General features: G+C 43.9%; 2 protein-coding genes across 6 annotated transcripts; one reads left to right on the forward strand and one right to left on the reverse strand.

Annotated features, from left to right (window-relative positions):
* Nucleotides 1–217: 217 nt before the first annotated feature.
* On the reverse strand, nucleotides 218–4001 carry LOC113579804 (uncharacterized). 2 transcript variants are annotated; one of them, XM_027014000.3, is made up of 4 exons: nucleotides 3819–4001; nucleotides 3199–3361; nucleotides 2661–2840; nucleotides 218–2474 (listed from the first exon to the last, which is right to left on the reverse strand). In XM_027014000.3, the coding sequence occupies exons 1-4, from the start codon at nucleotides 3864–3866 to the stop codon at nucleotides 1924–1926; spliced, it is 942 nt and encodes a 313-aa protein (XP_026869801.1). In that variant the 5' UTR covers nucleotides 3867–4001; the 3' UTR covers nucleotides 218–1923. The 2 variants fall into 2 exon arrangements, with proteins under 2 accessions (XP_026869801.1, XP_026869792.1); XM_027013991.3 differs by having other exon boundaries at nucleotides 218–2840; nucleotides 3819–3993.
* Nucleotides 4002–4156: 155 nt separating this feature from the next.
* On the forward strand, nucleotides 4157–24004 carry smarca4b (SWI/SNF related BAF chromatin remodeling complex subunit ATPase 4b). 4 transcript variants are annotated; one of them, XM_081710452.1, is made up of 33 exons: nucleotides 4157–4612; nucleotides 5577–5802; nucleotides 5937–6069; nucleotides 6419–6829; nucleotides 7271–7390; nucleotides 7674–7941; nucleotides 8684–8810; nucleotides 10575–10748; nucleotides 11056–11229; nucleotides 11506–11730; nucleotides 11917–12047; nucleotides 12197–12251; nucleotides 12469–12581; nucleotides 12874–13021; nucleotides 13357–13520; nucleotides 13601–13667; nucleotides 13804–13914; nucleotides 14494–14736; nucleotides 14916–15029; nucleotides 15432–15539; nucleotides 15972–16058; nucleotides 16206–16252; nucleotides 16348–16514; nucleotides 16775–16938; nucleotides 17476–17703; nucleotides 17920–17997; nucleotides 18248–18466; nucleotides 18656–18912; nucleotides 19523–19631; nucleotides 21184–21285; nucleotides 21512–21644; nucleotides 21951–22087; nucleotides 22811–24004. In XM_081710452.1, exons 2-33 carry the CDS (start codon nucleotides 5581–5583, stop codon nucleotides 22847–22849), a joined length of 4875 nt encoding a protein of 1624 aa, XP_081566578.1. In that variant the 5' UTR covers nucleotides 4157–4612; nucleotides 5577–5580; the 3' UTR covers nucleotides 22850–24004. The 4 variants fall into 4 exon arrangements, with proteins under 4 accessions (XP_081566578.1, XP_081566579.1, XP_026869681.3 ...); XM_081710453.1 differs by having other exon boundaries at nucleotides 19526–19631; XM_027013880.3 differs by having other exon boundaries at nucleotides 7292–7390.
* The last annotated feature ends 1503 nt before the right edge of the window (nucleotides 24005–25507 follow it).

The following is a 25507-nucleotide window of genomic DNA, read 5'->3' on the forward strand; positions in this document are numbered from 1 at the left end:
CAGTCACGGTTAGCAAGAAGCAAATTCTCCAGAAGGTGGCGGTGTCACAGTGATGCTTCGCACCAATGACCTGGTGTCTCCTCTTTACTTATATCTGTACTCTGTGTATGTACGGAACATTTTCTGGAAGAACAGGTAAAACATAACTGTCCTAATAAATCTAAATGTACAATAACAGTACTGAAACATTTATGTACAAATAGAGTAAATCTGTGAGTGGTGATTATGTGTTTATTTTGTGCAAATAAGAGATAATTACAATAACATATGAAGAAAGCACTCATGCACAGGCAAAGGAAGGGGTGCCCCAGGATTTGAAAATACCACACCTACTCTAGTGCCTGGATTCAATCAGAAAAATGACTTAAATACTATCACTGTACCCCCAAATATGTTATGTTGTCTAGTTACTTTAAAAATGCTGCACATTTTGGTTCTCTCTTTGGAGCAATATGCAGTATAAGAATATTTTAAGAAGTTGCAGTTGACGATTCCGATTGAATCAAAGCCTATGAAACTAAACACACGTTCCATTAATGGTTAAATACAAACATACATTACAAAAAAAAGAAAGGAAAAAAAAAGACAGTAACATGGAAAAAAAATGCATCAACAAAAACAAATGTTAGATACTAAATCTAATTTATATGTTTTGTGAAATATTTGATTAATACACAATTCACCTAAAAGTGCAGACCCCAAACATTTAAAAAAAAACTAATGAATCTCAAATTGTGGTTTCACAACAAAGGACTTACACTCTAACCTGGTAAATACTACTTCCAAGATCGTGGTGACAATATAGTTTGGAAGTGGACAAAGGGTCATATTTAACAAAGAATATTTCTCCCCAGGTATTCTTTACATGACGAATACAGTAGCATTTTACAGTGCCACGACAGTGGCAAAAGCCATCACAAGACCATTGTGTGTCATTACATACAGTGATACGTCATAGGAAATAAAATAGAAAGAAAAGAAAATTACAAAAAACATCTCCATGTAGTTACGTACGTCCCATCTTGAAGTCAACAGTCATAACTGTTGACCGCTTCTGCACCTAACAGAAATGTATTCAGCACACATTTGTAAAGGGTTTTAAAAAAAAACATTTAAAGCAAATAAATGTAAATACAAGAAAAGTAAGCATACACATTAAGAACCTTCTTTACAATATACAGTTCTAGTCTTTCACTTGACAATATACCTTGCTACAATATACACATTGTACTGTACAGTTCACACTTTAAACTCCACTTTGAAACTGTACTGGGAATTTTGGGGGTCTATAGGGACTGTCATGGGAGAACTAACAGATGGATACTACTTAAGTCTGGAAGAGAAGTTGCCAGTGTGTAACAGTGAACCTGTTTTTATAAAGGAAGGCAACCACAGGTCGTGCTCTAAAAGGCGCTTCCCAGTAAATAAGGACATGTAGAGGTAGCAATTAAAAAAGTGAGCTGGAATAACTTATGTTTTGGATTGTTAAATAAAATGTGGGAAACAAAAATGAATACGTTTCAGAGAAATTCTACAGAATTATATATTTTTGTTTAAAAACAAAACAAAAACAAACCAAAACAATATTTCATTATTTTGCATGATATTTATGAGGGAATGTCAAAGGCCAGTCAGCTAACTGCCCTCTCCATCATCTCCTGGGGCAAATACACCAACTAGCACAGGCATGACTGGCCCTCCGTCCAGAGCCAACAGGTATGCAGGTTTTTGCTTCAGTCATTCACAAATCTGCTTCTAATCACACCTTAAGTAGCCCATTAACTTACTCAAATCGTAAGTTACACAGCTCAAAAACAGTCCTGCAGTACAGCAACATTAGCAGTCAGATTGGCCAGAAATAAAACAAAAAATAAATGCCCTGCAAAACCGAGACCAAAAAGGTAGCCCTAAATGCCAGTGAATTCACGCCCGCTCTCCATTATGTATCCTCTGGTGTCTCTTCAGCTCCCCAGACCTGAAGAAGTTCTTCCCACACTGGGCGCAGTGAAAGGGCCTCTCCCCCGTGTGGATGCTCTGGTGCCCCTTCAGACGCTCCAGCCTGGAGAAGCTCTTATCACACTGGTTGCAATGGTATGGTTTCTCACCCGTGTGAATCCTCCTGTGCTCCTTCAGGTGACCCGACTCGGAGAAGCTCTTGCCGCACTGGTAGCACTGGTAGGGTCTCTCACCAGTATGCGTCCTGTGATGCCTCTTCAGATCGCCTGACCTGAAGAAGCTCTTCTCACATAGAGTGCAGCGGTGCGGACGCTCTCCTGTGTGGATGCGCTGATGGCCCCGCAAGTGTCCAGAATCTGAGAAGGTTTTGTCACACTGGGGGCACTTGTATGGCCGCTCCCCACTGTGGATCCGGAGGTGTCTCTTCAGGTCCCCGGACCTGTAGAAGCGTTTGGCGCACTGCGGGCACTGGTAAGGCCTCTCTCCTGTGTGCATCCTCTCGTGCTGCTTCAGGTGCCCTGAATCAGAAAAATTCTTACCACACTGCAGGCAGTGATACGGTCGTTCCCCTGTGTGGATACGCTCGTGCCTCTTTAGATCCCCCGATGTGGGGAAATTTTTACCACACTGAAAGCAAGGGAATGGTCTCTCACCGCTGTGAATTCTCTGGTGACGCTTAATGTCACTGATTCTAAAATACTTGCCACAGTCCTGGCAGTGGTATGGCCTGTCTGCCGACGGCTGGCTACTCGGTTTGGGTGGCGGACTAGTGAGAGGAGCAGCAAGGGGTGCAGCGAGAGGGGTACTGAGAGGAGCGGTTTTTGGATTTGCACCACCGCAGCAAGCCGTGAGGCACTCTCCTGTTTGCTGCTGAAGATGCTGGGCTATTGAACAGAAAAGAGAATGCAAGAAGTAGCTCGATCTAATCTTGAGGAACAAGAAACGTTTATTAGCAACGCATTTGCTAATAACGGCAATGTCTCCCAAATGCCGTAAATGTATTAGCAATGCATTTCTATCTGAATATGAATTCCAGAGTTTCAGATTACAATGGGTTCAGCAGTACAACGGGTACTATGCATTACGTTCAGCGGATTATGTAGCTAATAGGCTAATTACATAGTACACAATTTGACAAATTTTTTTAATACATTTAAAACGATTCTCTTACAGAGTTCTGTAAAACTAATCATTTTTGGGGGGAGAACCATTCGCACCGATCAGAAAACTTCACTGACTCACCAAAATGGAAGAAATCTTCGACACTTTCGTCTTCCTCTTTGACTTTCACACTGTGCCCCAACGGACGACCATAGTGCTGAAATGGTACAGCACTCCGCGGTCCTGCTGTGGGTAGAAATTTAGTACTAGAGGAGAGAGCCTGGTTCAGTTTGTTCCCGTAGTCCTAAAACAGAGGCGGAATAATCATTGCTCTACCGCGTTAGCTAGATGCTAGCTCGCTAGCTAACGTCGCTACACAAACGGACATTTTGTGCAACCAGGGTGGGATTCGGGAGATCGGGGTTGGGCGAGGAAATGGTAGATAAAATATTCCAAAGCAACTTCTGTCAAAATTTGCAATAGAAATGTAGAATTCGACGACTAATTAAAAAAAAAAAACGAAAACCGACTTTAGCTGTGTAGCATATTAGCAGAATTCATTCAACCAAATGAGGCTTGTGTCCATTTGCGTGAGAAGGATCCAGCCAGCGGCACGCTAACTTGGATGACTGGCTAGCTAGCTTGTAAGCTAGCAAACTAAGCGCTTACTCAAAACGGGATTTTTCTTTGAGTAACAAATATTGTTACTGCAAAACTACGCAATGTGAAAGAATATGCAATTGCAAATTATCTTCACTCACCATATCCACTCTACTCGCCCATTTGTTTAAATTATCGACGAAATTCATCGGTTACCAGACGTACAGGCAGAAATTTGATATTCACCGGAACTCTGTTGTGTTTACCAAAGACAGCCTACAACAACAGGAAAACACACCACTGCCCCCTTTTGTTCCGGAGTATAAAAGAACCGCGACACTAGAGGAAATTGTGCAGGCACTTCCAGCAGTCAATATATTCTCGATGTAACCTTAATATAAAATAGAAACTTGCAAATAGACATTCAAAGCCCTCTACACATTTTACTCAGTCTCAGTGATATCATGCATGGCCCTAAGAAGAAAACAAATTCCTCAAAGAATCCTGAAACCCCGACATGAGCATATTATAACCTGCTCTAGTCCATAGGCTGAATTGACACAAGTGTTACCCAATGTATGATGACAAAAACAGCAAACAAAATATCATCAGATTTATAAAGTCAAGTACTCTATTGCTATTATTTTGCTCAAATATTAGAATTCGAGACGAATGTTTATAAGCACATAATGATCCTCGATCTTTCCTCCAACCTCTTGCTCCCCCTCCTCATCAACAACATCCAAAAAAAAAGACTCATGCCAGGTTTGGGTGGTGAAAATTCACCCTCTCTTTGTGGGCGCACAATCTCTCTCTTTGTCCACAACGGCGCTCCGTACATTTATAGTCTACAGAAGAACTGAATGCTAGAAAGCTTACGGTAAACCATTCATCTGCTTTAGATATGCAACAGCAAGACCTCGGCTGTTCTTGAACTTCAATTACAAATTAGCTGGTAAGTCAGTCCTTACACCAAGACACGGTGCACCAGTGTTTTTTTTTAATTCCAAGACAATGCTAACGTCATTGTCATCTTGTTTGGCAATTATACAAAAATGCTTTACAGAATAGTATGCAATCTATAACGCGATGTTTTATACGCAAGTTTTAATGAAATCGTTGAACGAGATTCCACACTAGACGTCCAGATGTTTGGCGGCGGTGGGTGAGGTGATCTGGTGCAGAAGGAGTCGCCCTCTTAAAACCAGCCTTTACGTAGCGCTGAGCCGAAAAGGACAACCTGGAAGACATTTTCTTTTTCTGTCATACTTGTTTAATATGCCTGTTAGAGCTCTCCGTTGTATCTGGTCGTTTTCTGTTATCAGACATCTGTGCAATGTCTGTAAAATGAACTGCGGTTATCTACTGACCACGATGTCGGTGTCAAACATTTTTCGTGATGCTGCAAAGATCCCATGACATGTCCATGTCTATTGTTCCCAACCTGAATCTTGTCCAATTACAACAACCAGTATCATCACCTGACATTGCTGATGTTATAACCATTTAGAATTAAGTTGGTCTGTTTAATTTACATGACTAATTATGTTAGTCATATTATGTACTAATTACCAGGTAACTTCCAAACTTGTGTATATGCGTGTGTGTGTGTGTGTGTGTGTGTGTGTGTATATATATATATATATATAATATATATATATATATATATATATATATATATATATATATATATATATATATATATATATATATATATAATATATTATATATTATATATATATAACATGTCTATTACACAAAAATGGGTTAGGTTTAGCAAAATCTTTAGTTTGTAGACAGAAATGTACCAAGTATTTTCAAACTAGTGATTGAGTTTTGCAGCTAGAGCCAAAAATTTGTGCCAAAATAAAGAGCCTAAATTTTAAGTAATAAACCATTCCCCTCTCTGTGTAATGCAGGAGGATGTCCACCCCAGATCCTCCGTTAGGAGGGACCCCACGACCTGGCCCTTCCCCAGGACCAGGACCATCTCCTGGAGCGATGATGGGGCCGGGGCCATCTCCCGGCCCCTCCCACAGCATGATGGGCCCAAGTCCTGGACCTCCCACCACATCTGGCCATGCCCTCCCACAGCAGGGACCATCTGGATACACACAGCAAGAGAGTGTGCACCAAATGCACAAAGTATAGCCCACATCCTGCCTTAGTCAGCCTTTGTGTGTGTGCATTTGCATGTGTTCAGTTAGTGAGTTTGCATATGCCTGTTTGTAGAAGTTTAAATTTCATGTGCATATACTGTTCGTTGTTTATTTCTGCAGCCTCTGGAGAGCATGCATGAGAAGAACATGGGAGAAGACTCTCGCTTTGGTCAGATGAAAGGAGTGGCAATGAGATCAGGAGGTCATGCTGGCATGGGGCCCCCACAGAGTCCCATGGACCAACATTCACAAGGTACACAAATAGCTCCTGAATGTACGTGTGTGTGTGTGAGAGAGAGAGAGAGAGAGAGACTGTATGTGTGTATATGTAGTTTTTTTGACTCTGGACATGGGGCTGTGATTAGTGTTTTGAGAGTTTACAGGAATATGAATTTCCAATACTTTACTCAAACTTTAATGAAACCAAGCATCTTTTTAATGTAATTATCCTTATAACACAATAAGCCGACCTCTTTGTATTCCCATTAAAGTTACTATAAAGCCTTGTAGGTTTTAGGTGTGTGGTAAAACTAAAAATTATTTTTCAGCCTAATGTTGATGTATATGTCTTTCCCTTATACCTTACATCTTTTCATCTGCAGGTTATCCCTCTCCCCTGGGTTCCTCCGATCATGTCTCCAGCCCTCCTTCCGCTCCTCTGCTGTCCTCCTCCACCTCCTCCACACCTCTGGAGGGCGCCGACTCCCAGCAAACCCGACCTGGCACCCAGAGTGGTGGGTCAGGCTCCGGGAGCAGCACCCCAGGCTCTTCCACCAACCCAACGCCCTTTAACCAGAACCAGCTGCACCAGCTTAGGGCGCAGATCATGGCATACAAGATGCTGGCGCGTGGGCAGCCTCTCCCCGACCACCTGCAGATGGCAGTACAGGGCAAGCGGCCCATGCCAGGTATGCAGCAGCAGGGCCAGGCCATGCCAAGTCTGCCTTCTGGTGGAGGAGGGGGACCTAGTGTGGGCCCAGGACCTATGGGCCCCAACTATAACAGAGGCCATGGTGAGCAGAGTTTCGATGCTGCATTCACACTCTGTCCACTCCTAATACAGTATAAACTGAAACACGCAAGCCTGTGGCGATTGGTAACTCTGTGGAATCTGTTTGTTGTCCTTTCAGCAGCTTGACGTGTAGTCCATCACACTGATTTGCTTAAATCATATTAAAATCATACCATATTTATCATATCTTGAAACAGTTTAATGAAGATACAGTGGTCCAGTTTCACTGTACACATTCAGTAGGGTTAGCCTATGTAGATTAAAGATATATTTTATTTGTTAGTACGACCTGGGACCGTTCACTTACTCAGAATAATAAACTAGAGGTGCATTAGGTCTTTCACAAAAGAAAAGGTTCATGAAAGGCAAGTTGTGGAGTGGAAACTGCATTGAACATTCTGGTCCACTGCGGTCCACTGTGGTAACTTAAGTAAAGGGTTAGTGTGTGCCGGCTGCTCCGCAGGGTTGACGGGCCCCAACCTGCCCCCACCGGGTTCTTCTGGAGGTCCCCCTGGCATGCAGGGTCCCCCTGCCAATGGGCCCCCCAAAACCTGGCCTGAAGGTAAGAACACAGCTGCTTCTGGTTCTGTTCTCATAGACGTTTAATTAATATCTCTAATATGTTTTTAAAAAATAATAATTTAATAATTATAATAATAACTTAATTATAATAATAAATACTTAGAATGAATAACCTAGTTTAATTTGTTCTTGTCTTACTAAAATGTGAATTTTCCTGTGAGTGAATTAATATGGGCATACACCAGTTTTATGGACCAATACAACTAGCAGAAGATTTCAAAAGGTATCAAAGCTTGAAACGCTACTATATTATTATTCCAAAGGTCCCGTGGTGAACGCAGCGACCCCTTCCAACGCCCCTCAGAAGCTGATCCCGCCCCAGCCGACAGGCCGTCCCTCCCCTGCTCCACCTTCGGTGCCCCCAGCTGCTTCCCCCGTCATGCCTCCCCAGACACAGTCTCCAGGGCACCCGAGTCACCCAGTCCAGACCGCACCCATGATCCCCCTGCATCAGAAACAGAACCGCATCACTCCCATTCAGAAGCCCTGTGGACTGGACCCCGTGGAAATCCTGCAGGAGAGGGAGTATCGGTAGGGGAAACCGTACACCCCTGAACCATACACTCCTGTACTGTGTGCTATACAGTTCATAACAAAAGTGTGGATACACCTAGCTGAATGTTTATTTTTTTGAATCTCAAAGACATTTTGGTGTATGCTAAAATTTGCTTTCAACACAAATAGTAATTAAGTTGAGCAAAATATAAATGTTAAGCAATGTCATTTGAAATGGGCACTCTCTTCCTAAACAAGTAGTTTTCATTTAGTCACTTAGGCACCCAGTGCAGAGCATGTGTGAGAGCTTGTTTAACTGGCTGAGAAGCCTCCCGGATGCCTGCCTCTTAAAGCCGGAGAAAATGCAGTGTGTTTAAAGCTGTCATCATGGCAAACAGGCGTCCTTTGAAGAATATAATATAGTTTGGATTTACAACTTTTTGGCCATTGCATAATTCCATATGTGTTATTTTAAAGTTTTATTAATACCTTTGCTATTCACAAAAATGGGCTTCAGTAAATAGTAAAATGTCAAGGGTACATATGTCTGAACTTTTGATTGGCACTGGATAATACAGTGAGTATGACATAGAAATACAATGAAAACACAATACATGTCAATGTAGCTAATAGTATGAGTTTATTCTCAGTATTCAGTATTTAGTGTTCTAATATAAATGCTATTAATAATTAATGCTGTAGTTATTATTATATAGTTCATTCTATAGGTCCTGTTGTGAAGCTCATTTCAGGAAATTGTTTTGTTTTGTTTGTCCAGGCTCGAAGCACGTATAACACACCGCATCCAGGAGCTGGAGAATCTTCCGGGCTCTCTAGCAGGAGATCTGCGCACAAAGGCCACGATAGAGCTCAAAGCCCTCAGACTGCTCAACTTCCAGAGACAGGTACTGGTGGGGATCGGTAAAATCTGCTCTGGCAAATCATTACTCAAAATAAATGTTTAAAGAGTTGGGCCATTTAAGTTCTGTAATTTATTTATATCGTATTTATTTATCACTAACATCGCAACTAAATTAAAGACCCAGGGGACATATCATAAAGTTGTAATGTTGGGAGGCGAGGCAGGATGCAGAGGCGAGCCGTCGTTTTGACAAATGCAGACATTTATTTTACACGACAAGGAAAATGAAACCAAAACATAAACAACACTTAGCAATAACACTACGTAAGAACGTAATGAACGGACAACTTCTTAGCACACAACAGTGTACAGCATACAATACAGCATACAAGGGTCAAACACAGACAATACTAATGACTAAACAGGACCTTAAATATACACCATAACAATGGAAAGCAAGGAACAGGTGTGATACATGAGGTGTGGTTACAAAGACGAAGACACACACACGCACACATACACAGATGGCATCACACAAACACAGGGAGGAGTCCAGGAGAAAGGGGCTGTGCTGTGACAAAAGTATTATTATTATAAATGTTTTTATGCTACTAAAATGCTATATTTAACATTCAGCCCGAACCAAAATACAATAAAACTCTGCTAAAAAAAACCATCCAATTTGGTTCATCAATCTGGATTGAAAACATACTGTGTGCTGTCCTAATATTCAAATGAGCATGCTTGATTGACAGCTGGCTGTTGCACACTCACAGCCTGTTATGCTACTCAGGTAGACCTGAATATAATGGTATAAGGAGGGAGAATCGGAGTGCTACAACTGCACGTGTCCGAACCTACCAGTGAGGACAACACAAATAATTCTGAAGTTCAAATGCCAGATAAAACAGCAGGTACTGATAGAATGATAGGATTTTATGTTCTCTATTAGGATGAAAATTAAATTATAGGCTTAGACACATATGGCTAGCTCAGTGGACATTGCATATACCTCACTGCAAAGTAAGTTAACATAGAATTGTTTGCCTTTGAGTCTTCAAATTAGTTAGTTTTAGTTTCTTCCAGAGGCCCTGAACAGCATGTTCGGATGCATGGTATCATGGACTCCACCAACTGAGCCATGGTTTGATCTTCCAGCAGGACAGTGATCCAAAGCACACCCCAAGATCAACACAAACATGGAGCACTGACCACAGAATCAAGATTTTGCCATGGCCATTCTCGTCCCCTTGTAAAAGGAGGTTACACAAAGTATTAAATGAAGGGCTGCTGATGATTATGGTGTGCGTAGATTTGAGAACAATATTTATTTCATTATATGATTTCTTTTTTTTTTCAGTCATTGTCCTTCAAAGAAATGTAAGAGTTTTGTTCCTTTTTTAAAAATGTTTTTTACAGACCATTTTGCTCGTTTACCATGAGTATCCGTGTTTTTGGAAGGCACTGTAGATTTCATGGGTCATTAAGCAACAACAACCTAATAATTAGATTTTAGGGAGGACTGATCTTTATATCTTACAGTTGCTTAATAGAAGTATTAAACCTCATACCTTTCTATGAATAATTTATGGAATTGACATTTTCTGCAAATTTATTGCATACAAAATGGCATGCAGCTGAACTGCATATAAAAATCTTCTTAAATCTTCTTCGTCTTGAGAAAAGGAATATCACTAAATAAACCCTTTTACTGTGTGTATGTATGTGCATGTGTGTTTGTGTGTGTGTGCGCGCGTGTGTGTGTGTGCGCTTGCTTGTGTGTGTTTGTGTTGCTGCATGTATGCAGCTTCGTCAGGAGGTTGTGGTGTGTATGCGGCGTGACACAGCTCTCGAGACGGCTCTGGATGCCAAGGCCTACAAGCGGAGTAAGAGACAGTCACTTCGAGAGGCACGTATCACCGAGAAACTGGAGAAACAGCAGAAGATCGAGCAGGAGCGTAAACGACGACAGAAACACCAGGTAAACCACAGTCACGAACATCAGGTAGATGTCAATGCAATAAATAACAGGTAACGCAGAAATATAAAGGGTAGGTAAATAACAGATATAAACACCAAGTAAGCAACAAACACAAACACAAAAAGTTAAATAAACAGAGAACTTGCAAGGTATTGTGTGTTGTTTGATATTTTGTATGAGGGGCCTATATATGATCACTGGATTCCTGCCTGACCAGAAGAATGTTCCAGACTGTTATCATGATCAGAGAATCTCTCAGCTGAGCTTAAAATGGTCTGTATGCTGTTTCATTTTTGATATTTCGCAGGAATATCTGAACAGCATACTCCAGCATGCCAAAGACTTTAAGGAGTATCATCGTTCCATCAGTGGAAAGATCCAGAAGCTGACTAAAGCTGTGTCAACATACCACGCCAACACGGAGAGAGAGCAGAAGAAAGAGAATGAGCGCATTGAGAAAGAGAGGATGAGGAGGCTGATGGTGAGGAGGAAGTTGTCTCTCAAATACATACGCACATATACACACACACGCGTGCACACCAACATACACACATACGTTCACTGGCTACTTCAGTGGTGAAGGATGGCTAGAGCATAGCAAAACATGGGCTGAACTCTGTAAACAAAAATCTGCAAAGTTTCTAATAAAATGAATGAGTGGATATACATGCATGTGTGTAGAAACTCATGTAAACACACACATACACACACACACACACACACACACACATTTACAAACCACTCTGTGTTCTGACAGGCAGAAGATGAGGAGGGCTACCGGAAGCTGATTGACCAGAAAAAGGACAAGCGTCTGGCCTACCTGCTGCAGCAGACCGACGAGTACGTGGCCAGCCTCACCGAGCTCGTGCGCGCCCACAAGGCCGTGCAGGCGCTCAAGGAGAAGAAGAAGAAGAAGAAGAAAAAGAAGAAGAAGTTGGAAAATGCCGAGGGGCAGCCTGTGGCGCTAGGGCCGGACGGAGAGGTAGGACAACAGTGACAACATTGCTAACAATGGAAGCTTTAATACACATAACTACACAAAAATAATGCTAATAATATCCCTGATGGTAAATGTCATAATTTAGCATATCTTTGTGAATGCGTCTGTGTATGAATGTCTGTTGGTTCTCTCGAGCTTCTTTGCCTCTGTATTCTCTGTGTCCCTTAGCCGCTGGACGAGACGAGTCAGATGAGTGACCTACCAGTGAAGGTGATCCACGTGGACAGCGGGAAGATCCTGACAGGGGTAGACGCCCCTAAAGCGGGACAGCTGGACACCTGGCTGGAGATGAACCCTGGGTGAGCACGCGGGCAAGCCAGCCTCCCATTGGGGTGGCCATTCAGCACAGCTGCGACTGGATGCCTGGGAGAATGACTGGGCCTGATTTTGCGGCTGCTTTCTTGCGTTCAAAGGTCTCTGTGTATTTGTGTCTGTGTGACTGTGGCAGATATGAGGTGGCTCCAAGATCAGATAGTGAGGACACAGGGACTGAGGAAGAGGAGGTGAGACAATTGCATTGCAAAAGCATACCAAAATGTCCTAATGTACATGTATATCAAATCATGTATAGAAATGCCCATATATATATGAAATATATAGATTTTGAATTCCAAAAAAAGCCTTAGCAGGCGGAATGATTTGAGTGGAATTGATTCCATTATTATTCTTTTGATGATGATGATGATGGTTATCTTGATGATTTCTGTATTCCAAATGAAGGAGGAAGAGGAGGAGCAGCTGCAGCCATCACAGGCTCCTGTGGAGGAGAAGAAGAAGATTCCAGATCCTGACAGTGAAGATGTATCAGAGGTGGATGCCCGTCACATCATCGAGTAAGATCCCTCAATCAGGAACCGATCTGAACAAGCTTCGTGTGTCACCAGCCAGCTAAGATGTTGTATGCACAATGAGTATGATTTAGTATTAGCACTTTTAACAGTGTTTCTGTGCGTGTGTGTGTGTTTGTGTGCATGCACGTGTGTATGCGTGTGTTTGTATGTGCACATGCGCATATGTGTGTACTTGTGAATGTGTGTGCTTGCGGGTGTGTGTGTGTGCGTGTGTGTCTGTGTGTGTGTATGTATGTGTGTGTGTGTGTGTCTGTGTGTTTGTGTGACCCTATAGGCATGCCAAACAGGATGTGGATGATGAGTATGGTGGCACCGCGATCATGTGTGGCCTACAGTCCTACTACTCCGTGGCTCATGCTGTCACTGAGAAGGTTGAGAGGCAGTCCTCCCTGCTGATCAATGGGCAGCTCAAACAGTATCAGGTGACCACACACAGGCACACATCAACACACCCAGCCACACATCAACACACCCAGCCACACGTAAACACACCCAGCCACACAACAGCAAACGCAGCCACACATCAACACTGCACTGTTTTCCTATCCTGCTTCTCTGAGGTTTTGACCACCTGCACATGTTCATGCATGTTAGAACAGGAAAACACTTTTTTTTCTACAACTGTAAATGAACTTTAATGAAAATACAACAAATTATTCAAATTTAGTTGTTACAACATATTATTAACATGACAATATGTTAATAATAATTTTAAATCAGTTACAGTAATGGTAATGGTCTCTTCTATTTATCCCAGATAAAGGGTTTGGAGTGGTTGGTGTCTCTGTATAATAATAATCTGAATGGGATTCTGGCTGATGAGATGGGATTAGGTAAAACCATTCAGACTATTGCACTTATCACCTACCTCATGGAGTACAAACGCCTCAACGGACCCTATCTCATCATCGTACCTCTTTCGTGAGTAGCACGTCGCTGACACACTTGGGCTCATTCTTCTGTATTGTTTCGAATCGTGATGTACATATTCCTTTGGCCAGGACTCTCTCTAACTGGGTGTATGAGTTCGACAAATGGGCACCATCTGTAGTGAAAGTCTCTTACAAGGTGAGTGAAAGTCTACCTCAGAACACAAATATTCCAGATGTACTGTATGTATATGAAGCACTTTGCTTGCACAGCTGATGAAGGACCTCTGACCTTCTCTCTCTCTCTCTCTCTCTTTCTCTCTCTGTGCACTTAGGGCTCCCCCGCAGCCCGGCGAGCGTTCGTACCTCAGCTGCGGAGCGGCAAGTTCAACGTCCTCCTCACCACCTATGAGTACATCATCAAAGACAAGCAGGTGCTGGCCAAGGTGAGCGGGCACCCGCCGCAAGCAGTGTATGCTGACAAGACATATGAGAAGTCTGTCAGTGCGAGGGTACAAATCTGAGATCATTAACCTCAACCACATTTAAACATGTTTATCTGAAATCATTTTAGTCCAAGATATTTTATATAGAAGAATCCTGGACCTTCTTCTAACTAAAAGTTGAACTTACACCTGCTCAGTTTTAGCAGCAGTTGTGGTCTATTTATGTTTCTGGCTTTTAGCTGATGCTTTTATCCAAAGCGACTTACAATTATGACTGACTACAACTTGAGGGTTGAGGGCCTTGCTCAGGGGCCTGAACCAGCAATCTTCCAATTACAAGTCAAGAACCTTAACCACTGAGCTACCACTGCCAGGTCCACTGTCTCTTGCATATTATTGGGATGAGGTTTGGTCATTGGCTTTAGCCAGCATGAGGTAGGTGTATACAGACTGGATAAAAGTGTCTCACCGACAGCCAGTAGTAGCATCCACAAGGGAATGGTAGCAACACCCACGCGCTCTGACGCCCTTGTTCACCCCCCAAATTCCCCCCGGCTGCCGCGTTGGCCGCTTTTCCAGATCCGCTGGAAGTACATGATCGTGGACGAGGGCCACCGGATGAAGAACCACCACTGCAAGCTGACACAGGTGCTGAACACGCACTACCTGGCGCCCAGACGGGTCCTGCTCACGGGCACGCCGCTGCAGAACAAGCTGCCCGAGCTCTGGGCCCTGCTCAACTTCCTGCTGCCTACCATCTTCAAGAGCTGCAGCACCTTCGAGCAGTGGTTCAACGCCCCCTTCGCCATGACCGGCGAGAAGGTCAGAGTCTTTCTCTATGTTTAGTTTAGTTAGCGTGTTTAATTGGTTATTTCATCTATGAGCGTGAGATAATGAGGCATGTGTGTGATTTTGACCGGAACACTTGTGAGTACATCACGTGTATGGTGCGTACTGGTGATACTAAATCATCCTCTTCCTTCTCCCGCCCTCCCTCCCAGGTGGACCTGAATGAGGAGGAGACCATACTGATCATTCGACGCCTGCACAAAGTGCTCCGCCCCTTCCTGTTACGCAGGCTGAAGAAGGAAGTGGAAGCTCAGCTTCCTGAGAAGGTGAGGAGAGCAGTATTTATCACAGCTCCCCCCTGTGGACTGCTTTTTAATTTTTATATGTGGTTTGTATGCTTAGATATATGAAACCTAGTCAGATGTTTCAGTAAAATGTATTTTCTTGATTTTGTTTCTCATGCTTTTATTCAAAGTATTTCCTGTAGAAGTAACTAATGGAAGTTTCTATCATTCTGTACTAATAGGGTTTAGGATTTTTCATATCGACAAAAAGTTCTGTCAGACCATGTTTGTAGCCCAGTATTTGTCAAGATAAAGCAAGCTTTGCCAGACAGGGATGTGGGCCTTGGACTTTGAGATACGATGAGATTACTGGCTCTGAGATATGCTGAGATTACAGAGTCTGAGATATGATGAGAGTACAAGATCAGTTGTGTGTTACTGCAGGTGGAGTATGTGATCAAATGTGACATGTCAGCGCTGCAGAGAGTTCTGTACAGACATATGCAGGCCAAAGGTGTTCTGCTCACCGATGGATCAGAGAAGGACAAGAAGGTGAGGGAAATGTTCACGCATGTATGCATGTGTGTGTGTTCGAAATGATTCATACCAAATAATGTAAAACAATGAACAAAAATAACTAAAGCAGTTTCATGTTGTAGTTTGTATTGGATGATTTGTATGGTTAAGTGTTACAACATGAACACAAACTGTGTGTGTGCGTGTGTGTGTGTGTGTGTGTGTGTGTGTGTGTGTGTGTGCGTGCGTGCGTGCGTGTGTGTGCATATGCTTGTGCTTATGTGTGTGTGTGCATGCGTGTGAGTATGTGTGCGTGTGTGTGTGTGCGTGCGCTTGCTTGTGTGTGTGCGTATGCGTGTGTGTGCTTGTGCTTGCATGTGTGCTTGCGTGTCTGTGTGTGTATGTGTGTGTGAGTGTGTGTGTGTGCATGTGTGCGCGTGTGTGTGCGTGTGTGTGTGTGTGTTTCAGGGTAAGGGTGGCACTAAAACTCTGATGAATACTATCATGCAGCTGAGGAAGATCTGTAATCATCCCTACATGTTCCAGCAGATCGAGGTATGATGTCATAAGTGACCCTGGGATGGGGGACAGCCACTTTCGATGTTGAATAACTGCTCATTTAGCTTCCTGCTTGTGCCATGCGAGGATACTCTTTACTCTTGACCTTTCAAAGCACGTTTTTTTGTGCTACACTTTGTGCAGGAGTCATTTTCAGAGCACCTGGGTTTCTCTGGAGGTATAGTTCAAGGGTGAGTCAAGACCTTTAGTATTTGAGATATAATAGTAAAACTGTATTTGTGTTAGCCTTAGCAGTGACTTTTTAAAACCTTTGACCTTTAACCAGCCCTGACCTGTACCGAGCATCTGGAAAGTTTGAGGTATTGGACCGAATTCTTCCCAAGCTCCGAGCGACCAATCACAAAGTGTTGCTCTTCTGCCAGATGACATCATTAATGACCATTATGGAAGACTACTTTGCCTACCGCAACTTTAAATACCTGCGTCTGGATGGTAGGCCCTGGGCATTACGTTGTGTGTCCTGTTAAAGACAGACTTGAAAATAAATGATGAAATAATTAAACTATTCTGACATAAAACTTTTTTCCCCTGATTATTCTAAATGCTGCTTTTCTACAAAATGCATGAAACAGACATGTTTGAGAGGATTTAATTTTTAAATCAATAAAATCTCAGAATACAGTGATATACCTAACTCTTCTATGCTGTTTTTCCCATAATGCCTTGCTCTCACTTGGGTCCACTGTCTGCAGGCACCACCAAGGCGGAGGACCGGGGCATGCTGCTGAAGACATTTAATGACCCCGAGTCGCAGTACTTCATCTTCCTGCTGAGCACCAGGGCCGGCGGCCTGGGCCTCAACCTGCAGAGCGCCGACACGGTGGTCATCTTCGACAGCGACTGGAACCCGCACCAGGTAACGCGTCAGACCACCGAAGCCCTGCGCCAGGTACCGTTGGGTGCGGTACAGGGCCTGTTTCGGGGAACATGATGCTGAGCTCCCATCAGCTAATACCGGAAAGCACGCGGAGTGGAGCCCAGCAGCTTGTGTTACAGTCTTGGGTTGTGTTACTAAAAGAGGAGAAGCCATGAATGTGGAAAAAATAGATCTGAGAGTGGCACAGTCTACATAAAAGTATCAAAGTATCGAAGTTAGAGAGTACATCTCTCTCTATCTCTCTCTCTCTCTCTCTCTTTCCCTCTCTCTCTCTTTTTGTCTATATCTGTCTCCCCCCTATGTCTCTCTCTCTGTCTGTCTCTCTCTCTCTCTCTCTCTGTCTCTGTCTCCTTATCTGTCTCTTTCTCGGTCTCCCCCCTCTGTCTTTCTCTCTCTGTCTCTCTTATTGTCTCTGTCTCCCTCTCTATCTCTCTCTCTCTCTCTCTCTCTCTCTCTCTCTCTCTCTCTCTCTCTCTCTGTTTCACTCTGTCTCCTTCTGTTTTTTGATTTGTGTAGGACCTTCAGGCTCAAGACCGAGCTCACCGGATTGGGCAGCAGAACGAGGTGCGCGTGCTGCGTTTGTGCACAGTGAACAGCGTGGAGGAGAAGATCCTGGCCGCCGCCAAGTACAAGCTCAATGTGGACCAGAAGGTCATCCAGGCGGGCATGTTTGACCAGAAGTCCTCCAGCCATGAGCGCCGGGCCTTCCTGCAGGCCATCCTGGAACATGAGGAGCAGGATGAGGTCTCCTGTTCTTTCTGTTTCATTCTTGATCCATTCTGTCTCTTCACATAAGCAATCCACTGGTTTATTCATTGATAACCTTAGTACAGGGCAGAATCATTGCTGTTCATGCCTTTTGTGATTAGGGAAAAAACTCTTATCTTCTCTTCTCTGCTCTTCTCTGCTCTGCTCTGCTCTGCTCTTGTCTTCTCTCTCATTTTGTCTTCTGTGTATTAGGAGGAGGATGAAGTTCCAGATGATGAGACTGTGAATCAGATGATTGCGCGGAGTGAAGAGGAGTTTGATCACTTCATGGTTGGACTTTCTCTCCCTTCTTCAGATGTTTCACATTCAATCTGATTCAATTCATTTCAGTTCAACTAATGTAAACAAAATTTTGTTTTCAGTTCAGTCCAGTTTAATTCTATCTAATTTGTTTTAACTCTCTGAAGATACATTTAGACAGTTAGTTAAACTTACAACTTGTCTTCCCATTATATAAATGGACATCTCTGAGCGTCGTCCTAGTCCACCTAAATTGCAAATTTCCAAATGCTTCGGATAGCGGATGGATCTGGACCGTCGCCGCGAGGAGGCGCGGAACCCCAAACGCAAGCCCCGGCTGATGGAGGAGGACGAGCTGCCGACCTGGATCATGAAGGATGACGCAGAGGTGGAGCGGCTTACCTGTGAGGAAGAGGAGGAGAAGATGTTCGGCCGTGGCTCGCGACAGAGAAAGGAGGTGGACTACAGTGACTCGCTCACCGAGAAACAGTGGCTCAAGGTCAGAGGTCATGTGTGCAAGAGTGAGGCAACCTACCTCAAAGAAAGGCAGTCCCTGAGTTTGGTTTCTGCAGCAGATGTTGTTGTCCAAAGCAGCTTATCCCCGATCCTCTTTCTTCATCCCTCCATCTCTTTTTCCTCATCTCTCCATCCTTCTATCCTCTCTCTGTACTCCTCTCACTCTCTGTAGGCAATAGAGGAGGGCACCCTGGAGGAGATTGAGGAGGAAGTGCGGCACAAAAAGACGACCCGGAAGAGGAAGCGGGACCGTGACCCCGAAACAGGGCCGTCTACCTCTGGGACCCGTGGGGGGAGGGACAAAGATGAGGACAGTAAAAGACAGAAGAAGCGGGGACGACCCCCAGCCGAGAAGCTGACCCCGAATCCCCCCGCACTCACCAAGAAAATGAAGAAGATTGTGGATGCTGTCATCAAATACAAAGAGAGGTAAAAGGGAATTAATTTCTGTTTCTGTGACCTGCGTTACAGTGGTATTGTATTTTTAATTACCTTACAGGATAAATAAATGTTCTTCTGGCTGTGATTTTGCACAGCCAGAATTACCCTCTCCAGGGCGCATTTTCACAGCACTTGTTTTGGCAAGAAACGGCCACTGAGGGGAGCTAAAGAGAAGTCTAGACTTGTTTGTAGATGTTAATACCATTTAAAGGAACAGATGTGATGGAACATTCCCATGCAAGATGATGATGAACGACTTTCTCTGTCTTTAGGCCCAGATACCAAAGCATTAACATTCACTTCATTTCTACTTTATTTGTGTTGCAATTTTTACATTCGTTATTGTCACAAATAAGCTTCAGTCTTCAGACAGAAAGGGGAAGCCACACGTCTCTGGCTGAGTCTAGATAGTGGGATTTTGATGTGAAAATGTCAGAGGCAAGGCTGGCAAGATAAGCCAGTAAAAAAGCCTGATAAGGCATGATGATCAGTAAACATGCTTCCCCTCTCCACTGGGTAGGTGAGCGCGTCTGCTCTATAAAGTCTAGTTCTGTCTGAACATTGCATCATGATGAACTCTCTCCCCCTGGTCTCGCAGCAGCAATGGCCGCCAACTGAGTGAGGTGTTCATCCAACTTCCGTCTCGCAAAGAGCTTCCAGAATACTACGAGCTGATCCGCAAACCCGTCGACTTCCGCAAGATCAAGGTGAATGTGTGGACATGGGTGTGGATGCAGACGTGGGTGCCGGCCCAGGTGTGGGTGCGGATGCGAGTGTGGGTGTGGAGGTGGGTGTGGGTGCGGATGCAGGTGTAGGTGTGGGCGTGGGTGTAGGTGTGGGCGTGGGTGTAGGTGTGGGCGTAGGTACAGGTGTGGGCGTGGGTGCGGGTGTGGAGGTGGGTGTGGGTGCGGATGCGAGTGTGGGTGTGGAGGTGGGTGTGGGTGCGGATGCAGGTGTAGGTGTGGGTGTGGGTGTAGGTGTGGGCGTGGGTGTAGGTGTGGGCGTAGGTACAGGTGTGGGTGCGGATGCGAGTGTGGGTGTGGAGGTGGGTGTGGGTGCGGATGCGAGTGTGGGTGTGGAGGTGGGTGTGGGTGCGGATGCAGGTGTAGGTGTGGGCGTGGGTGTAGGTGTGGGCGTGAGTGTAGGTGTGGGCGTGGGTGTAGGTGTGGGCGTAGGTACAGGTGTGGGTGCGGATGCGAGTGTGGGTGTGGAGGTGGGTGTGGGTGCGGATGCAGGTGTAGGTGTGGGCGTGGGTGTAGGTGTGGGCGTGGGTGTAGGTGTGGGCGTAGGTACAGGTGTGGGCGTGGGTGCGGGTGCGGGTGTGGAGGTGGGTGTGGGTGCGGATGCGAGTGTGGGTGTGGAGGTGGGTGCGGGTGTAGGTGTGGGCGTGGGTGTAGGTGTGGGCGTGGGTGTAGGTGTGGGCGTGGGTGTAGGTGTGGGCGTAGGTACAGGTGTGGGTGCGGATGCGAGTGTGGGTGTGGAGGTGGGTGTGGGTGCGGATGCAGGTGTAGGTGTGGGCGTGGGTGTAGGTGTGGGCGTAGGTACAGGTGTGGGCGTGGGTGCGGGTGCGGGTGCATGTGTGGAAGTGGGCGCATGCAAACACGTACACAGCTGCGTATGCAGACAGGGCAACACACACAAACTATGTTGTAGCTCCAGTGCTGAACTGATGCGTACTGATGTGAACTGATCCCCACATACTTGGCGATTTTTTTCTGTGCACTTACTGAATATATCACGGTCCTGAACCCATAGATATCAAATATCTTGACATGTGTTGTGTTTCATAATCCTTGCTTATAGTCCCCTTTGGCTATGAAAGCCAAAAACTGGTGTTAGATCAGTACAGTTATTTCATTGTGAAACAAAGCAACAGTGGGACTTAAACCTTTACTGATCTGCACTAATCTAAAGTGTGCTGAGTCTAACATAACTAATTGTAATATATATGACCTGAGTCATATATACGAATATGCATATATAATATAATATAATATAGACTAAGATAATGTCTGATCTGAGAGGATTCTCATGGACTATGGACTATGTTGTTGTGAGCATAATATATCCTTGCTAGTTGTAATTAATAGCACCTAATAACTAAAGGAACTAAGTAATGAAACATTCTTCAATTAGGAAGTAGTTTGTGATGAAGACGTGATTCAAATTCCAGGGGTCTTCCAAGGCAGCAGTGCCCAGTTTGATTATATGATATTGTGTCTTAATTAAAAAATTAACATAACGTTTTGATTTCTGCAGGAGCGCATCCGTAGCCATCGCTACCGCAGTCTTAACGATCTGGAGAGAGATGTGATGCTGCTGTGTCAGAACGCCCAGACCTTCAACCTGGAGGGCTCTCTGGTGGGGAACCACACACCAACAAATGACACACACACACACACAAATCACAAACACGTACGCACACACACACACACACACACACACACACACACACACACACACAGACCCATTTGCACAGAATAACAAGCTTGTCATTACCAATAAAATGGTCCTGAAAGGGTGAAGGGTATGCGTGTATTTTTTTGTTTGTGTGTGTGTGTGTGTGTGTGTGTGTGTGTGTGTTCAGATTTATGAGGACTCCATCGTACTGCAGTCAGTGTTCACAAGCCTGCGGCAAAAGATTGAGAAGGAGGAAGAGAGTGATGGAGAGGACACAGAGGAAGAAGAGGAGGAGCAGGATGAAGGCTCTGAGTCTGAATGTATGGAATGCTCTCAGCAATTATTAAATAGTAACATTTATACCATTTTTTGCACATGTATGTAGATAAACAAGTTCCTCTTTTTTATACTATCAACAATCGTGATGTAGAATGAAAAATGTAGGACTTCCTTTTTTGGAGAGTAATAAATTAAATGTAAATAACAGCTTCTGAGAAGAGGACTGGTTGTGTCAGCCCCCTCAAATGAAGAAAAAGCTCAGCTGTCAGTACAGTTCCCTGTATATATTTTTGGTTCAGTGTATTTGTGTGTGTGTGTGTGTGTGTGTGTGTGTGTGTCTATGGCAGCACGCTCTGTGAAGGTGAAGATTAAGCTAGGACGAAAGGACCGCAGTGTCGAGAGGGGCAAGGGCAGGAGGAGGGGTGGCAGAACTAGAGCCAAACCCGTAGTTAGCGACGACGATACCGAGGAAGAGCAAGAGGAGGTGATACACACACACACACACACACACACACACCCACACACACACACACACCCACACACACACACACACACACCTACCCACACACACACACCCACGCACACACACACACATACACACACACATACACACACACACACACACACACACATACACACCCACACACACCCACACACACACACACACACACCCATACACACACACACACACACACACACACACACACCCACGCACACACACACACCCATACACACACACACACACACACACACACACAAGCATAGGGGCCAAGCAATGACCCCTATTCACAACCTCAACCTTATATACGTGGCATCTCCCAAAATTATACACACATCCGTGCACACATGAACACACATGCACATCACTTTTAAAGCGCAAACCTCAAATCACAAAGCGAATGTATATGTGTATATAATATATAAATCTGAACTTTAGTGTATTATAGTACTTTATCTGTAAATGTAGAGATATTCCAAATTGTAGTGAAGTACACAAGGTTAAACTAGTTCCTCCTCAGGCAAATTCAGAAGCATTTTGCTTGCACAGCTGATGAAGGACCTGTTTCTTCATTAACTTTGTGTATTTTACTACAATTTTTACATTTTAATATCTATATATTTCTCTGTCTCTCTCTCTAGAGACAGAGTACAGTGTCTTGAAGTCCAGAGTCACACGTGTCAGCTGCTGCTGCTTAATGTGTTTCAGGAGCGCTCAAACAGTGCCAGTGAGGAAGACCAGGGATGAAGACGCTAGTCCATGTAAACTGCACATGCTCTCTCTAAAAACTACATGGTACCACTCATCCTTATTTCAGCATACTGGGAGCACTTTTTTAGGCTGTTTGAGTCAAGTGTAGACATGATAGTTTTCCACAACTCCCCAAAGTAGACTGGAGAAATGTGGACCTCAAGCGCTGACAGAGATGACAGCAATTTTTTCACACCAAACACATGTTAGGTTATCATTTATCTAGGAGCTAATTTTGGCCTCCAGACACTGACACTGGACATGGCTAGTCTGCATATATACAAGTTTTCCTCACAGTGTGGACTAGGCTAGCTAGCTATAAGTAAATTACCTAGATAGTTGAATCTAAGTGAACCATGTCATTTTAAACCAAAATGTGTATTGTTAGTAAAGCCTTGCATGTTCTATAATGTTTTGATGTGGATGCAGCTTGGAGCACACTGCCCATTGTGGACCCATTTGTCTTTACTCTGAAATGTTGCTCAGCCATATATTGGGTAAAGTTGAAGGTGCATACTGTCTGTATGTGTCTGTATGTGTGTGCGAGTGTGTGTACATGTATTTAGTTTCTGGTATCGTGCTGATGTAATTTTTAGGGCATTTTAAGTCATAGGCTTGATGGACAATAGCGTAAGGTCCAGCTGCATGTATTTAAGATTAGTGCGTTAGCTGTTACATTGCTGTATCAGCTTTAGTTTCCTACCTTGAGGTACTTTTAACTAAATGTTAAGACTGCCACCAAGATAGTGTGTAAGAACCATTGAGCTCCACATATCTCAACTCTTAAAACATGTATCTGACACACCATTGGTATAAAGGATAGTCTTGACGTGTAAGTTGCTCTAGATAAGAGCGTAACTTGGATCAAATGTAATATTAATGTTGTTTTTGAACGTGGATGCTCTGTAATAGTATGCTGAAGCTCTGTAGCCTTGAAGTGTAAGCTTTACTTTTGTAGAAACGTAACTTGATGTAATGTAGATTTTGTTCATGTTTTAAAATCCCTGAGTGTGCGGATGTCTCCACTGTTGTGGTGGATGTTCAGATAACTATCTGTCCCTGCAGAGAGTAAAACATATGACTTTTTTTCTGTATCGTATTAGTTGAGTGTCAGTGGACACTCAGAAATAACAATAAAATGCTGTAATGCAACTTGATGTTTATGATTGTCAAACACATATGTACAGTTCTGGACCGTCCCTCCTCTAACATACCTGATGTAACTCAGGATGAAGTGCAACAATTCTCTAGCAGTGCAACTGGATTCTTCTATTAAAAAGCACCTTGTAATACACAAAAAGCTTGTAATACACTTCAATGTCCTCTGAGTGGCAGTACAAAAATGCATGTGCTTAGATTGTTTAGCTTGAAATACGCAGCTGTTGTAAGGATAGGGCTGAGTGTGTAAATGGGTCACTACTCAGCCATAGCACTTGTGGGTGTGAGTACAGAGGCGTACTGTTGCTGGAGAATTCCCGTATGGAACAGGCTGGCAGGAAAGCAGACTTCTAGGAAACTATGGACTGGCTTTTGGGCACCTAACTAAAAGAACATAGAAGGTCAGAACTACCCTGCAAAGAAAGAAGGAAAAAGACAGAGAGAGAGAAACACAAAAGGGGTCTGATAAAATATTTCAGCACAACTATATCATCTTCCTCTGTCATTCTTCAGTGGTTCTTTAAAATGGAGACTACCAAGGATGGTGTTGTGTGTGACAGAGAGAGACACTGTCCAAGCGTCAGGACTGAACTACAGTCCATGCTTCTGTTCTTCCGTTCTTTGTGATTAACACATTGAAAGTTGCTGGGAAACTTTCAGAACAAATATGAATTAGTAAGAGGTCATCTGCTGTATAAATGAAATTAAAAAAAGAATGTGGACTTAAAGCCTTTTAACTGTATCACGAATAGAGTGGGGAGAGAAAAGGTGAAAGAGACCCTTTCCTGTAGTGAACCAAAGAGATCTAATCTCATTTTCACACTGTAACTTTGGGTGTGCATGTGCATCTGAAATTGTAGTAGTCTCAAAGCTAAGGGCCTGTCACAAAAAAATGAGTAGCATGAGTCAAATCAGTAATATGTGCCAGACATATAACAGACAGACAGCTGGATATGACAGACAGCTGGAGTGAGAGATGTGACACAGCAAGAAGCCGTTCAAGCGGAACTGTAACTGAATAGTTCACAGTTCGGTCCAAGTTTATGTCCTTGAGCAGAAAATCCAGGTCATGTAAGACTGGCAACTTTGGTACAGTGTGAATCCAGAACCCATGACAGCTGTCTGCAAGGGAAGACGTCACCTTCACCATCTCTCCTGCCAACACAGACACTCCTTTGCTGCCAGCTTTAGTGTCCAGTCGGTCCGGTTTTGTTGAAATAACATGAAAGCTTGTTTAAAGTCACTCCTAAAACCGCGTAGTGGTAAAAGGCTATGCTGTCACTTGTCTAAGACTCTGAAAGTCTGTGCCAACACCTGAGGAGCCCGACCCAGTCAGAGGTCACACAGGGCTTTTCAAGTACCAGGATGCATTGCACTGAAAACAAGGGCTTTTGTTTTGGTCTTCAAAATACATTTGTTCCAGTCATTTATTTCAAGAGGGTTAGAAGTGATACTGAAAAGTAATAAGGGTTTGTTAGGATCACATTCTCCACTGGG

This window comes from Electrophorus electricus, chromosome 3 (genome assembly GCF_041902795.1).
Source record: "Electrophorus electricus isolate QZ-2024a chromosome 3, ASM4190279v1, whole genome shotgun sequence".
In the NCBI taxonomy this organism is placed as follows: Eukaryota; Metazoa; Chordata; class Actinopteri; order Gymnotiformes; family Gymnotidae; genus Electrophorus; species Electrophorus electricus.